The following is a 14,747-nucleotide window of genomic DNA, read 5'->3' on the forward strand; positions in this document are numbered from 1 at the left end:
TAAGCACCGACCTGTAACAAGTCAAAAGACATCATCTTGCTGGATTATCTATAATACAGGTTGAGCAGCACTAAGTGAGAAACCAATCATTCCTACTGTTTGTTATGCAAGGCATTTACACTGTTTCTCGACTTACTTAGTTGACAGTGTTATTTCCTGCCAGTTGGGTTGGCATATTAGAGCCCAATGGAGATAATCCAAGTGCTTTTAGCAGAAGTATTAAACTTATTCCCCATCCATGCAGGACAGTAGCTTCCACCCCACCCTCTTGCCACAGAGAGATAAACAGGTAGTGACTCCTGCCCGATATAAGGGGGCCTACGCATTTTTACCTGTAACCCGAAGGGCGGTTGTCTGACACCATTTTGTAAAACTGTTTAATCCTTCATATTTGGGTTTTTTTCTTTTGGCTGCAAAGAGTGTTGTGGCTGCATTACATGTGTTCTGTAGAACAGGATCTAAGGTCACGATCTTAGAGTTAAGGGCATCCTGGCTTTCCTGCACTTGATGCCATCCTTGGAGCCCGTGATTCAGTCTCTGTGGTGGTATTATCAGGTTGAGCAAAGCAGCATGCCAGCGCTGCTTTTCTGACAAGTTCGTATCTATGTGGGCTTTCAACCACGTCCACCTCATTTGTGGTCTTGCCTTTCAAAAATCCTTTGATGACTTTGGTAAATGCTTTGGATTTTTCCCTCTTTGGGGCAGTTTTGTTACCGCATTGGCCATCAACCGTGTTAAACACATTTGCCGATACGTTTGACTGCAAGCGAACTTCTTTTTCCTTTTGTGTCTCTTCTTCGCACTCCTGGCGCTTTGAAGTGACTTGCTTATGTCAACTGTTTTAAATTTAATTTTCAACTTATTTGGCAAGAAAAGTCCAGTCAGGAATTTACACGCTATTGGCTGTAACTCGAGCACATGTGAGACCTATGGCATTGCAAATGCTTGTCTTATAGGCCAAGACTGCTGTCCCTGAAGATGTCCCCTGAAGATGTGGGGTCATTTTGTGCCCAGAATGAACTCCTATTGAGGCAGATTCTCACACAGATTGTGATCAACACACTGATTTAAACTGCTGGGGCCACTCAAACTGCTGCTTAGGGTAATTCCAACTTGACTGGTTCTCCAGGCCTGGGAATACCAGATCTGCAAACTCAATAACTGGCACTCGTGCAGTACTCGTGCAGTAATGTATGGGCGGTGGGCAGCTGCTGAACCGGGGGCTCCACAGCCCTGCACTTAAACAATGTGGGGAGCTGCAAATGCTACAACAGTCATCCCATCAAGTCCTCTACTATCCACCACCCTTTGCCCATACCACTCACCATCTGCTCTACAGGCCAAAACAAAGTTCCCACAGCTATTTACCACCTGCTCTAAGCAGGTGGTTGATTTATAGGGATTTCAGCCTGTTAGTTCTGTGGAATATGGAAGAACACAGTATCTGACTCAATATTTCTGAGTTGTCCTTTTTTTCCCCATTTTGAGGAGGGGGATAACTCAAATTCAACATACATATATTTTGAGGGGATACTGACAGGAATGGGTAATTCTGATCCTCTGGTATCCTTGCACCAAAACATGGGTGCGTTAAAATAAGATAGATGGAGGGATGATAGATAGATAGATAGATAGATAGACTGATAGAAAGAAAGATAGATAGATAGATAGATTTCAAGCTATCCCTTCCTTTTTAGGTTGAGCATGGGCAGCACACATGCGCTGTCTCTCAACAGGCTGTAATCTACTTTTCTTGGCTTTCACCACAACCATCACTTTAATTCATTCCTTGGCCTGCCTTTCAAACCTCCTTTGGTTTGTAGGTAAATGCTTTAGGTTTGTCCCGCTTTGAGGCTGTTTTGTTACCGCCTTTTAGACTCACGCTGTTACATGGATTATTGAAGACCGCCATATACCTTAGTGTCGGCACACTACTTTTTTCTTTTGCCTCTCTGCTTTGCACTTGTGGTGGTATGTTGTTTATTCCTCTCGCATCTCGCTGTTTCTTTGCAGTGTTTGCAGCCAATAAAGGCTGCAAGCTGGAGGGGGATTCTTTTTTATTGTTTTGCAGTTTATATAGCGCAAACTCAACCGGATGATTGGAGAGCATTACATGAGCACTGGTTAAATTTGCAGCCCCATTCCTAAATTCTTCCCAGGTTTTGTTGAAACACATACAAACTGGCACCTTTTAAAAAGAGAAAACACAAGGAAAATCCTTAGCGCGGCTCTGCCACACAGCGGGAGAGCCAATACTTCAATATTCACTGCACTTGGGAAAATCGCCCAATAATGCTTTTCGGGGCATTCATTATACAGCACATTTGTGCCCATAACTCAGCCTGTGGTTGTCCTAGCACAATAAGACCATCACCACAATGTTCAGCTTAACATGCTCGTTCTGCCCAGCATATCTTCTGGGTCCCCACACTAGGCGGATGGGGCAGGAGGGTGGGTTGGGGGGGGAAATCATAACCTCCATTCAATGTCTTTCCAAGCTCTCTCAAGGCTGGCGCTTTTGCTTTATAGCTGGGTGTGGTTTGTGTTCTAAGGGTCTTGTTTGTAATAATATTTGAGCAGGGGAGAAAATGCGTAATGCACTATGCCCTTGTTTTGCTTCACTAATGACCGAGCTGAAACACTCATGCACTGACAAAAATCTCTGGAATGCGCTTCTTAGTCTAAAGAAGACATTTATTATTTCACTACGCAAGGTTCCTAAAAGGAGATTCGCATGCTGAAAGCTCACGTTTAAAAATGGTCACTGCAATGAAATGAAAACATGTACAAATGATTCTCCACCACAATATACACAGCAAATATATGTATCTATATTATAATGCAAAGCATATAATGAATTAAAAAATATGCATCACCATGAGGCAAGGGCAAAACTGCTTAATTTCCCTCCTATTCAGCATCAGATTGCCATAATCGATTGAGGAGAGACAGATCAATTATCCTCACGGGAAGGATGACACTCCAGCGTCCTGGATATGCCTGAGATCTGCAAATACTCTCTGTCCCCGGTCCATCTGGTCTCAGCCTCTAATACTTTGAATAAACAAGAGAGGAAAATTTCGGAACCTCCCTCTCCCTGCAGAAGTTTATGTATTAAAAAAATGCTGATTGCGTTAGGCCAGCTTTGAAAATAACATGTCAGGACTTGGCCATAATCCCAAGATGCCAATTCAAAACAAGAGCGTCCCTGCTGTCTGAGTACATTCTTATCAGCCTAAGCCCTTGGTCGGAAAAGAACACGAAAAATAAAAACATGTGCACAATGTAAAATGTGGAAAACTACTTGCAGCTTTTTAAGTGGCAGTGGCTAATGCTAAAATAAATCAATAGGCAAAATAAATCTGATGGTCACTAATGTGACGGTGTGCTTCTAGGCTAAGTGCAACATGGAGTCAGTGGTCAAACCTCACATATCATTACAGCCCTGCTATGCTCTTCTCTTTTCATGTGGTTATGCCCCTGACGGGTTGACTATACAGTTATAAGACCATGTTTCTTCCAAATGCATTTTTTATTTTTATTGGGGTGCCTTCTAGGCGTGTTCTGACCAATACAATGTAATGCCAAGTGTATGAAGAAATGCACAAACAGTTTATTTTCTAATAAAGGTTTAATGTGCTGCATTGCTATAAATACTTCTAAGGTCCCACAGGCGAGACCTAATGGCTATGCCAATGCTTGTCATTTTTTGTAATGCAATCAATTTAGACCAGATATGTGCCATGCATCTGTACACAGCTAAATCTGATTTGGCTATCTAAGCAAAGGAAGTAGCAGTGGCGATGTCTAATTGTGACCTCCCAATTCCTTACTCTCTTGACCATCTATTACTCCCTGATGTAGAGAACCTGGGAAATTCCCTTTGAAGAAGCTCTTTTTTCTGGTACTGAGGAGTTCTTAGCAGTCAGCCATCCAATTTCCCTTAAGTACTGAACCTCTGGAGCCAGTATCCTATACATGTTTTAATCTTCTGTTGTTGCTTCGCTGCAGGGCAGTTTTATACTTAGAACCAAAAAAGAATGCTGAAATTGGCAAGCTTGGAGGTAACATAATATGGACTGCTTCATATGAAGGAAAGATGCTCTAATCGGTGTGTTATAGTCCAGCTTATTGAGACGTGAATGGAAAAACATTTCAGAGAACCTATCCAGGAGCCAAAAGGATCTGCAGCTCATCTGCATTGCAATACACTGGTAGCAAGATCAGTACTTGCATCATAAGACTGTGGTATTAGTGCCTGCAACATTAAAACATGGCATCTCCCTGTGAGGGTCTCTATGGCCTCCTGATTATCCTAAATCCAGAAGGGAGTATTTGGGATTGGGCCAAATGGAGAGGTGTGTGGACTTGAAAATGTTCCTGCAGACTCACATTCGAAAGTATCAGAATCTTCTCTGCCATGGCTAAAATGTAACAGAGATTTTCTCCTTTTGCACCAGAAACCCAGGGGGTGACTTGATCAGGTCGTTTTTGTACCTGACTTTCACTACTTTAACCAAGCTTCCATCACTTATTGTTGCTAAAACATGGCTTTTACACACAGCCCTTGCTCTCTCGTTGTATCCCTTATTCAAAGACTACCCATCAACACTGAATATCTTGACTATGACACAGTACCTTAAGTTCTCAGACACTCTGGGGTACCAAATACAAGGTGCCATTCAATAACTCGATACCCAACGGCACAGTAACAGCTACTGTGATATCATTTTCAATGTGATAACAGCAATTTAGAGAAAGCAAGTCATATAAAACGTGGTTAACAGGTTCTGTCAGATTCATAGCATTCAAGAAATAAATCCACATCTAAGCCTTAAGCCTTAGCTTCATATCTGTGAATTTCCTATTTTTCAAAGATTATTAGATTGGTGTGCTCAGCATCAAACTAGCTACCGGTGATAGTCGTGTTTAGTTAGTTTGAAATAAATAACTAACAAAGGTAAATGTTTTTTCTTCTTAAAATGGACAACTTTACACGCCTGTCTCCAGTGATGAGGAAAAGATAACTTGGAAAGATACATCTTGTTGATAAGCATTGTGCTATTCAAAGTTAGAAATAGCCCAGTGTAGACAAAGATGTTTAAGAAGTTAACGTTACAGTACATACCGAATGATTTTCCTTGATTTCGATGGAAGGAGGTGGGGTGCTATTGACGTGTTTCTTTGGTGTAGGAAGTTCAGGTTTCTTTGTTTTTAGCTCCGGTTTGATTTCTTTGGCTTGCGGTTTTACAAAAGGTTTCTTAGGGCTGTGCTTGGGTGGTGGTGGCATTCGTGCAAGTGTTGAAGGCGATGGGACAGCATCTTCTTCTGGCTCTAAAGGAGGCAAGGCTGCGTCTGCCTTGACCTGGTACCCATGGTAATGACTGTGCAGCTGCCCATTACCAGGGTTTGCAGGATTATGGCTTGATGGGGACTTTGGCAGAGGTTTTATTGGCACGTCCTCCTTTGCAAATGAATTGTAAAGCTGAGGCTTCAAGTCAGCTGTCACATTTTCCTTGACTGAAAAGATGTCTTCCTTTCTGTATGCACTTTCAGCAGTGTAGGAGTTTTTGATTTTCACATTTGCGGAGAGAACTGGAGGTGTAAGCTTCCGTTTTTCCTCAGGTGTTTGTGGCGGCGTGGTTCCTCTCCTATAGAAATGTGGAGACTCCTTGGGTGAGGGTTGCTTTTGTGGTACCTTCTCCTCGGCCATCTCTTTAATGTCCATAACATCTTGAAACTTCTGCCTTATGTAATCAGGGCCTGAAAATGAAACAAGCAAAACATTACTCTAAAAATCGAATAATAATAATCAAACACAAAGTTTGAAATGCTTTAGGTTTTTCTGAAGTCCTAAAAAGACAACAATACTTTTGGGTATAATAGAACATAAAGAAACATCCTAAAATAAGACATGTATATTTGAACTACAGATACAAATGTATGACTACTGAGAAAATAGCATCAAAATCCACAGCGTAGGACACTTATGTGCCACCCCCGGTTCAGAAAGCCCACTAGGCACCAGGGACTATTTTTTTATTTTATTTTATTAGTGTAGGGCTGGAGGATGCCTTGTACAGGCTTGGCAATGCCCCCACCCCCTAAAGAAATGGCCACTCTACTAGGCACCAGGGACTATTAGAGGTAGAGGCTGCCAAGAATGGGCATGGCAATGCCACCCTAAAATAGGCACAGTCTTTCTGCCCCAACTGCTGACCAAAGCATCTCATCCCAATGGCAAGCAAAAGGAGATCTGACGGTTTTCTTTATTAATTTCACATATGGGCTAGCAGAACCTGGCTAACTCTCAATATCGTCCCACTTGCAAAGGTGAACAGCTGAACTTTTTTGGTGTGGGTAGGCTGCAACCTGGAAAACCCTACCAGAACTAGTCACCCCATCCCATTTCCTTACCCACAATGCCCTGCAAACCTCCAACTTCGCCTGAAGTCACACATTTGCCCTACAAACTTCCGGAATCTGCAGGAATCCACTAAATTCCTACCACTCAGCATTGCCCCATCTAAATTGATAAAAACTCTGCCCCACTTATGAGGGTGCCCAAAGCAGAGTCAGCCTAAAAATGTATGGAAAAAAAAGCCTGCCCTTTTGGACCTGCTTCGGTTCCCTCTCAAAGTCTACACGTTTTTAGCCCTTCCCTGTCGCAGGCACTTGGCCCACCTACACAAGTGTGGTATCAATATTACCGGGAGACCTGAGGAATGCTCTGTGTTAGGAAATTTGTGCTGTCACAGTGATTCCACACAGAAATGTGAGGATTGTTTATTTTTATTTTTTTAGCTAGGTTTGCAGGGAATTCAGGGTAAGAAAATGTTGATAGAGCCACACAAGCCACACCTCCCTGGACTCCCCTGGGTGTCTAGTTTTCAGAAATGTCTGGATTTGATCGATCAATCAATCAATCAAAAAATGTATTAAGCACGCTACTCACCCGATAGGGTCTCAAGGCACTGTTTGGGGGGGGGGGGGGGGGTGCGGGAAGGGAGGAGGGGGATGCTGTTTATTGCTCAAAAAGCCATGTCTTGAGGTGCTTTCTGAAAGTCACGAGGTCCTGGGTCTTGTGTAGGTTGGTGGGGAGGGAGTTCCAGGTCTTGGAGGCGAGGTAGGAGAAGGATCTGCCTCAGGAGGTGGTGCGTTGGATGTGGGGGACTGGGGCGAGGTCAGCAGAGCGGAGGAGTCGAGTGGGTGCGTGGAAGTTCACTCGTTCGTTGAGGCAGGCTGGTCCAGTGTTGTGGAGGGATTTGTGACTGTGGATTAGGACTTTGAAGATGATCCTTTTGCTGATGGGCAGCCAGTGAAGGGATCCGAGGTGAGCAGAGATGTGTTCGTGGCATGGAGGGTTGAGGATGAGATGTGCGGCTGCGTTCTGGATTTGCTGGAGTTTCTGCTGAAGCTTAGCTGTGGTACCAGCGTAGAGGGCATTTCCGTAGTCTAATCTGCTGCTGATGAGTGCATGGGTGACGGTTTTTCTGGTTTCTATGGGAATCCATTTGAAGGTCTTCCGTAGCATGCGAAGGGTGTTGAAACAGGAGGATTATATGGTGTTGAATTGCTGGGCCATGGAGAGAGATGACTCTAAGATGATGCAGAGGTTGCGTGTGTGGGTGGAGGGTGTTGAGGGTAGTCCAAGGGCAGTGTGCCACCAGGAGTCGTCCCATACTGTCTTGTTGGGGCCGAAGATGATGATTTCTATTTTGTTGGAGTTGAGTTGGCGGTGTTGAGGAGTCCGGCGTGGAGGTTTGTCTTGGCGGTGGAAGGGTTCCTGGTGAGGGAGATGGCGAGCTGGGTGTCGTCTGCGTAAGAGATGATGGTGATTCCGTGGGGGTGGAGGATGTTGGTGAGCGGGGCCATGTAAATGTTGAAGAGGGTAGGGCTGAGGGAGGACCCTTGGGGGACCCCACAGATCTTGGTGGCTGGAGACTGGAAGGGAGGGAGGCGGACTTTCTCGGTTCTTTGCGCGAGGAAGGAGGTGAGCCAGTCCAGGGCCTTGTGCTGGATTCCTGCGCCGAAAAGGCGTGCGCGGAGGATTTGGTGGCATACAGTGTCGAAGGCTGTGGAGAGGTCCAGGAGGATGAGTGCGACGGTCTTGCCCTTGTCGACTCTGGTTCTGATGTCGTCAATGCAGGCGATGAGGGCGGTCTTAGTGTTGTGGTTCTTGCGAAATCCAGACTGGGAGGCGTCGAGTGCTTTGTTTTCCTCTAGTAAGTGAGACAGTCGGGCGTTCACTATGTTCTAAGTGACCTTGGCGGGGAAGGGGAGAAGAGAGACGGGGAGGTAGTTGGTGAGGTCTTCTTTGTGCTGGATTCCTGCGCCGAAAAGGCGTGCGCAGAGGATTTGGTGGCATACAGTGTCGAAGGCTGCGGAGAGGTCCAGGAGGATGAGTGCGACGGTCTTGCCCTTGTCGACTCTGGTTCTGATGTTGTCAATGCAGGCGATGAGGGCGGTCTTAGTGTTGTGGTTCTTGCGAAATCCAGACTGGGAGGCGTAGAGTGCTTTGTTTTCCTCTAGGAAGTGAGACAGTTGGGCAATCACTATGTTCTCAGTGACCTTGGCGGGGAAGGGGAGAAGAGAGATGGGGAGGTAGTTGGTGAGGTCTTCCGGGTCTGCTTTGGGTTTTTTGAGGAGTGTGGTGATTTCGGCGTGCTTCCAGGTGTCTGGGAAGGTTGCGGCATCGAAGGAGCTGTTGATTGCGGCACGGAGCTGGGGAGCGATGATTGGGCTGGCCTTGTTGAAGATGTGGTGGGGGCAGGGGTCTGTGGGGGAGCCTGTGTGGATGGAGTTCATGTTTTTTTCTGTTTCTTCGTCGTCTGTAGGGGTCCAGGTGTGAAGTTGGTTGGTGTGTGGGGGCGGGTGTTGTGTTGTTGGTCATGTCAGTGGTGTCGGTGGTGGTGATGGTGGGTGCGGATGGTGTGAAACTATTGTGTCTGTCTAAGATTTTGAGGTGGAAGTAGTTGGAGAGGGAGTTGCAAAGGTTTTGTGTGAGGGGGTCGATGGTGCAGGATTTGGGTTTGGTGAGCTCTTTGATGATGGTAAAGAGTTCCTTGCTGTTATGCGAGTTACTATCTATGTGTTTTTTGTAGTCAGCCCTTTGGGTGGTCCGGATAAGTTGGTGCTGTTTGTGTATGGTAGTTTTGAGGGTGGAGAAGTTGTTCATGGAGGGCTCTGGGCGCCATGCTTTCTCAGTTTTGCGGCATTCACGCTTGGAGTTCAGTGGTGAACCAGGGGGCGGTCTTGATGTTGCGGGTGTTGTTACTTTTTAGTGGGGTAAGGGAGTCTGCGCGGGTTGTTAGCCAGTGTGTGAGGTTGTGAGCAGCGACGTTGGGGTCATTGGTGAAGGGGGGTGGAGTTTGTCCCACATTCGGTAGGGTGTGTTGTGGGTAGTGGGTGGGGGGTTTTGTGAAGGAGAAGTGGACGCAGTGGTGGTCGGTCCAGTGGAGTTCGGTGGTGTGTGTGAATGTGATGTGGTTGTTGGAGGTGAAAATTGAGAAGACGTTTGGTGGCATTTCAAGCAACCCCACAAAATATGCTGCTCTCTGCTGATGACGGGCGAAACCCAGAAACACGTGTCCAGAGATACACAGCACTTGCTGCACCTACTAAGGTGAAAGACTTTGATTACTTTTGTTAATGTGAGACGAATCTGACTGCATTTACCAAGATGCATTGAGGCCAACTTTTTTGCTGGAGTGTGAGGCAGTGTGCTCCCTTTTTATTTTTTGCACTGTGTCGAATGACGGCTCCCTTGAGCTAACGGGCTGACGAGTCTTGGTGAGGCACCTGTGCACCAGAGTGGTACCTAAACCTGAGAAGACGTTTGGTGGCATTTCAAGCAACCCCACAAAATATGCTGCTCTCTGCTGATGACGGGCGAAACCCAGAAACACGTGTCCAGAGATACACAGTACTTGCTGCACCTACTAAGGTGAAAGACTTTGATTACTTTGGTTAATGTGAGACGAATCTGACTGCATTTACCAAGATGCATTGGGGCCAACTTTTTTGCTGGAGTGTGAGGCAGTGTGCTCCCTTTTTTTTTGCACTGTGTCGAATGACGGCTCCCTTGAGCTAACGGGCTGACGAGTCTTGGTGAGGCACCTGTGCACCAGAGTGGTACATAAACCTGAGAAGACGTTTGGTGGCATTTCAAGCAACCCCACAAAATATGCTGCTCTCTGCTGATGACGGGCGAAACCCAGAAACACGTGTCCAGAGATACACAGCACTTGCTGCACCTACTAAGGTGAAAGACTTTGATTACTTTTGTTAATGTGAGACGAATCTGACTGCATTTACCAAGATGCATTGGGACCAACTTTTTTGCTGGAGTGTGAGGCAGTGTGCTCCCTTTTTTTTTGCACTGGGAGGTGAAAATTGCGTCCAGCGTGTGTCCTGCTGAGTGAGTGGGTAAGGTGACCAATTGTTTGAGTCCTAGGTTCGTGAGGTTGTCTAGCAGGGTTGTGGAGTTGTGGTCGTGGGTGTTTTCCAGGTGAAAGTTAAGGTCACCAAGGAGAATATAGTCTGTGGAGGTGAGGGCGTGGGAGCTGATGGTATCAGCGATGGCATCACAGAAAGGGGGCGGTGCCTGGTGGTCTGTAAATGAGGGTTCCTCTGAGGGTGGTGTTGGCGTTTATGTGAATTAAGAAGTGTAAGTGTTCTGCGCTGTCTTGGGTGTCGTGGGTGTTGGTGGTGATGTTGATGGTGCTTTTGTATATGATGGCGATGCCGCCTCCTGGTTTGTTTATTCGGTCTAAACAAGAGATTTTGCAGCCTTCTGGGATGGCTATGGCTATGTCGGGTTCTGATGAGGGGTTCATCCACATTTCCGTGAGGAAGGCGATGTCAGGGGAGTGTGTTGTGATCAAGTCCCAGAGCTTGATGGCGTGCTTGTGGACGGAGTGGGTGTTTAGGAGTATGCAGTTAAGGTGGTTGTGAGGGCTGTTGTTGTGCTGTGTGTTAGTGTTGTTGTGGTGCGTGTTAGAGTTGTTGTGGAGCGTTTTAGTGTTGTTGGTGTTTGTGGGAGTTTGCAAAAACAGGTTGTTTTGTGATAGACAATTTTGATGTGTCCACAAAATGTTTTGTGCCTTTCTCTGTTGTGGGCACTTGGCCCACCTACGCAAGTGAGATAGCATTTTTATTGGTATGAGTGGTAGGAAATTTGTGGCTTCTCTCAGATTCTAGAACTTTCCATCATGATGAGGATGAGGAAAATGTGTTTTAAACAAATTTTGAGGTTTGCAAGAGATTCTGGGTAACTGAACCTGGTGAGAGTCACACAAGTATCCCCATACCGGATTCCCCTAGGTGTCTAGTTTCCAACATGTACAGGTTTGCAAGTTTTCCCTAGGTGTCGGCTGAGAAGGGGCCCCAGATCAACAGCTAGGCACATTGTAAAAAAGGGTCAGTTTTAGGTGGAAAAATTTGATGTGCTCACTTTGCTTTTTGGGTAGTTTCTTGACTCAGGCACTAAGCCTAGCCACACAATTGAGGTCTATTTTTATCTGGACACATAGGGGAACACAGAATAGTAGAACAAGTGATATTACCAATTGTCTTTCTCTGCATTTGCACCTTTTAAATGTAAGGCAGTGTGTAAGAAAGAAGTCATTTTGAGAAATGCCCTCTAATTCACATGCTAGTATGGGTATCCACAAATTCAGTGATGTGCAAATAACCACTGCTTTAAACTCTATACAGTTGCCCATTTCGGAAATACATAGGTTTCTTTGATACCTATTTTTCACTCTTTATATTTTACTAAATTAATTTCTGTACACCTGGCAAACATTGATAATACCACATCCTTCATACTTACTCATATTACTTCTCTCTTTGCCTTGTTGAACAAGGCTTTCACTATTCAACCACTTCATCATAGAGGCTCAGAATTTGCTTACTACGGAAGTATGACAATGCAGTGGTGATGGCTCTCTTCCCAAAAGGGTAAAGGACCAAAAATCTGTTCTTAACTTAATGCAGCTGTGGCACAGGAAAAAGGTCAAGTAAGCAACCACCACAGAGGCCAAGATCTGTTCTATTTAGGCCGGTGATTACCTATATCCAAAACTCAGCTGCTTATTGGGCACTACCATAACTTATGGAAATATGCTGCATCTTCCTTCATGCATTGGGGCATTGTGCTGCTGTTGTTGTAAATATTCTGTTAAACATTTTAGGGGTAAAATACACCTTATATACATCTAAACTGAATATATGTAAGTCAAGAGTCTCCGGAGATTAGTGCATATTTAAGAGATTTCTGCCATTTCCCATCATCCATCTCCTTCCATGAGATAAGCTCTCATTCACCTCCAATGTGAAGAGACTCTATAAAAAGCTGCATCATGTTATGCATCTGGTACTTCATATCTCTAGTTAATCCAGTTTCTTTTGCAGTATAAGTTACCATTTACGTCCAAAGCCAAGACATTGAGACCAGATCTATATAAAAAGCTGCATCACTTTATGCATCTGGACTCCTTATCTCTAGCTCCTAAAGCTCCTCAGCACTTAATGGCATAGTATATTAAAAAGTGACCAAACTGAAGGCTGTGTTCCGAAGCCAAGTCTGATAGGGATTGCAACTCGCCCAAGAAGTAACAGTTCCTAGAATTAGTAAACTCTCCTCCACCCAAGCCTCTAACTGTTTGACTCTAAAATGTCCATTTGGCCTTAGCGGACCAACCAATGACAAAGCCGGGGGTAAGGGTGGGAAGATTTAGTGTTCTGCAGACATTTCTTCCAACATTTTAGGACGACATGGAGAAAGTGAGCATGGTCATTGAGCACTGGTCCACATCTAATGAACAGGGCAGCTAAGACATCCTCATTCAATCTTTCCTTCGTTTCTGACTTAATTATCCTTGCAGACTTTCCAGACGATGGAACTGACTATTCTTCTCTTCTGCTAGCTTTCAGAGGCAGACCAGATGGGTGATTGGCAATTCTACAGCTCACCCAGCCTCAGATACATGCTAAAATCATCTCTGAATAATTGGCAGTACTGTGGAAGATTCAGTCATACGCTGTACAAGTGACTGACCGGATGGAAAGGATGAGTACCATCAGTCACATGTGAGGTTCATCTTGAAAAAATCCACCAGGCTGCTAGCCACAAGACAGTCTCACCTTTGAACAGTTAGTAGGGTTGAGATTTTGTGATATGTCAGGCATTCTAAGATGTGACTGACAACCGCGACTATGCTGCATTCGCTGAAAACTAAGCCAGCAATAAATGATAAATTAGAGTTTTAACGAAAATACTTTTAGAGAAGTAATACTGAATTTTTATTTTTTAAAAATAATCTGGAGTGGAGACCTCATGAGTCTACTAACATTATGCAGTTACGTTTCGCCTGAACACTTAAGAAATTTGTTAATATATCAAGCCCTGTTGAATCCCAAGTATCTTTTAGGTACAAATGAGAGGACTTATTGGGAGCAAGTTAGCTTACTGCACAGAAGACCACGTTCTCTACCTGTGCTTGCTTCTTTTTAAATAATGGTTATACCATTCAGATTCTACCATCTCAGAACAAAGTTTCACTGAACAAAGGACTAAAAGACAACAGACAGACCATTTAAGGATGGCTTCTCAGTAAAGAGCTAATAAAATGCCACCTTATTCATGGGCATCATGCATGTGCACTCAAGTGTGGTTGTCATCTTGGAATGCCTGTGTAAAATGTTTTCTTTGAATTTTGCTCTCTTTTGTGAACTTTCTTGGAGTCTTGAAGCTTTGATTGGAAGAAGTGAACACAGTTGTACCACATAAAGAACCAAAGCAGAATATCTGATGTGTCTTTAAATCCATCCAAGTTACTAAAACAGAAACATGGTCTTCAACTATATGTCTTTTCCTATGCCAGCGGCAGGTATAGAATTTACATTTGAAAGTTCCAAAAAGCAGGAGCCTTGTCCTCCCGCTGCATCTGGAGCTCAACGCCCGCAAGCAGGGTCTGTAATTTAAAGATTATCTTTGTGGTGTTGATGTCCCTCTCGGGTCTGTATTACACTTGAATAAATACTGTTAGAAATTGGGTTCCTGGTTGGCTAGGTAAGGCACCTAAGCCAGGCAGTAACCACCACTCTAGTCAGGGCAAGGGAGCTACACACCTAAGATAACCCCTGCTCACCCCCTTGGTAGCTTGGCACAAGAAGTCAGGCTTATCCCAGAGGAAATGTGTAAAGTGTTTGCAAAACACACACAACCCAGTGACACAATAAATACACCACAAAAAAAACTCCACAACAAGCTATATAAAAATAAACTGTATTGCATAAAACATCATTAGACCACAAACAACATAAATCAGTAATACTCTGCAAAGCAAAAAGTTGTCAGATCATCATTAAGAATGCAAAATAAGGAGAAATTTCCACATTGCGTATGTCATAAAACATTATCCTCTCCAAGCACGTCATACCAAACCATATCTCCTCCTCCAATGTATATAAGGCAAGTCCTGAAAGGTTTATTATTACAGCAAGGCAGAATGACATAACAAATCAAAACATCATCCCCAGCATGAGTAATGAGTAGAACGATCCCATGGGGAAAGGAAACAGGTAGAAGAGGCAACCGAAACACCTTCTACCCGAAGGTTGCAGCGCATCTGCGCTTCCTTTACAATGTATACGGTGTGAGCAAAATCCACCACGTCAATTACAGGAACTCGTGTGCTCCTGTCACCGTAATTGCAGTAATATCTCCACACGTTGGCAGG

General features: G+C 44.6%; 1 protein-coding gene across 1 annotated transcript in view; it reads right to left on the reverse strand.

Annotated features, from left to right (window-relative positions):
- Positions 1-14,747, reverse strand: part of JPH1 (junctophilin 1) — a 401,716-nt gene that overhangs the window by 22,852 nt on the left and 364,117 nt on the right. The window contains exon 4 of the mRNA XM_069220366.1: positions 5,129-5,763. Coding sequence (XP_069076467.1) covers positions 5,129-5,763 — 635 coding nt within the window. The remainder of the gene's footprint in view (positions 1-5,128; positions 5,764-14,747) is intronic.

The sequence above is a fragment of the Pleurodeles waltl genome, chromosome 2_2, assembly GCF_031143425.1.
Source record: "Pleurodeles waltl isolate 20211129_DDA chromosome 2_2, aPleWal1.hap1.20221129, whole genome shotgun sequence".
Classification (NCBI taxonomy): domain Eukaryota; kingdom Metazoa; phylum Chordata; class Amphibia; order Caudata; family Salamandridae; genus Pleurodeles; species Pleurodeles waltl.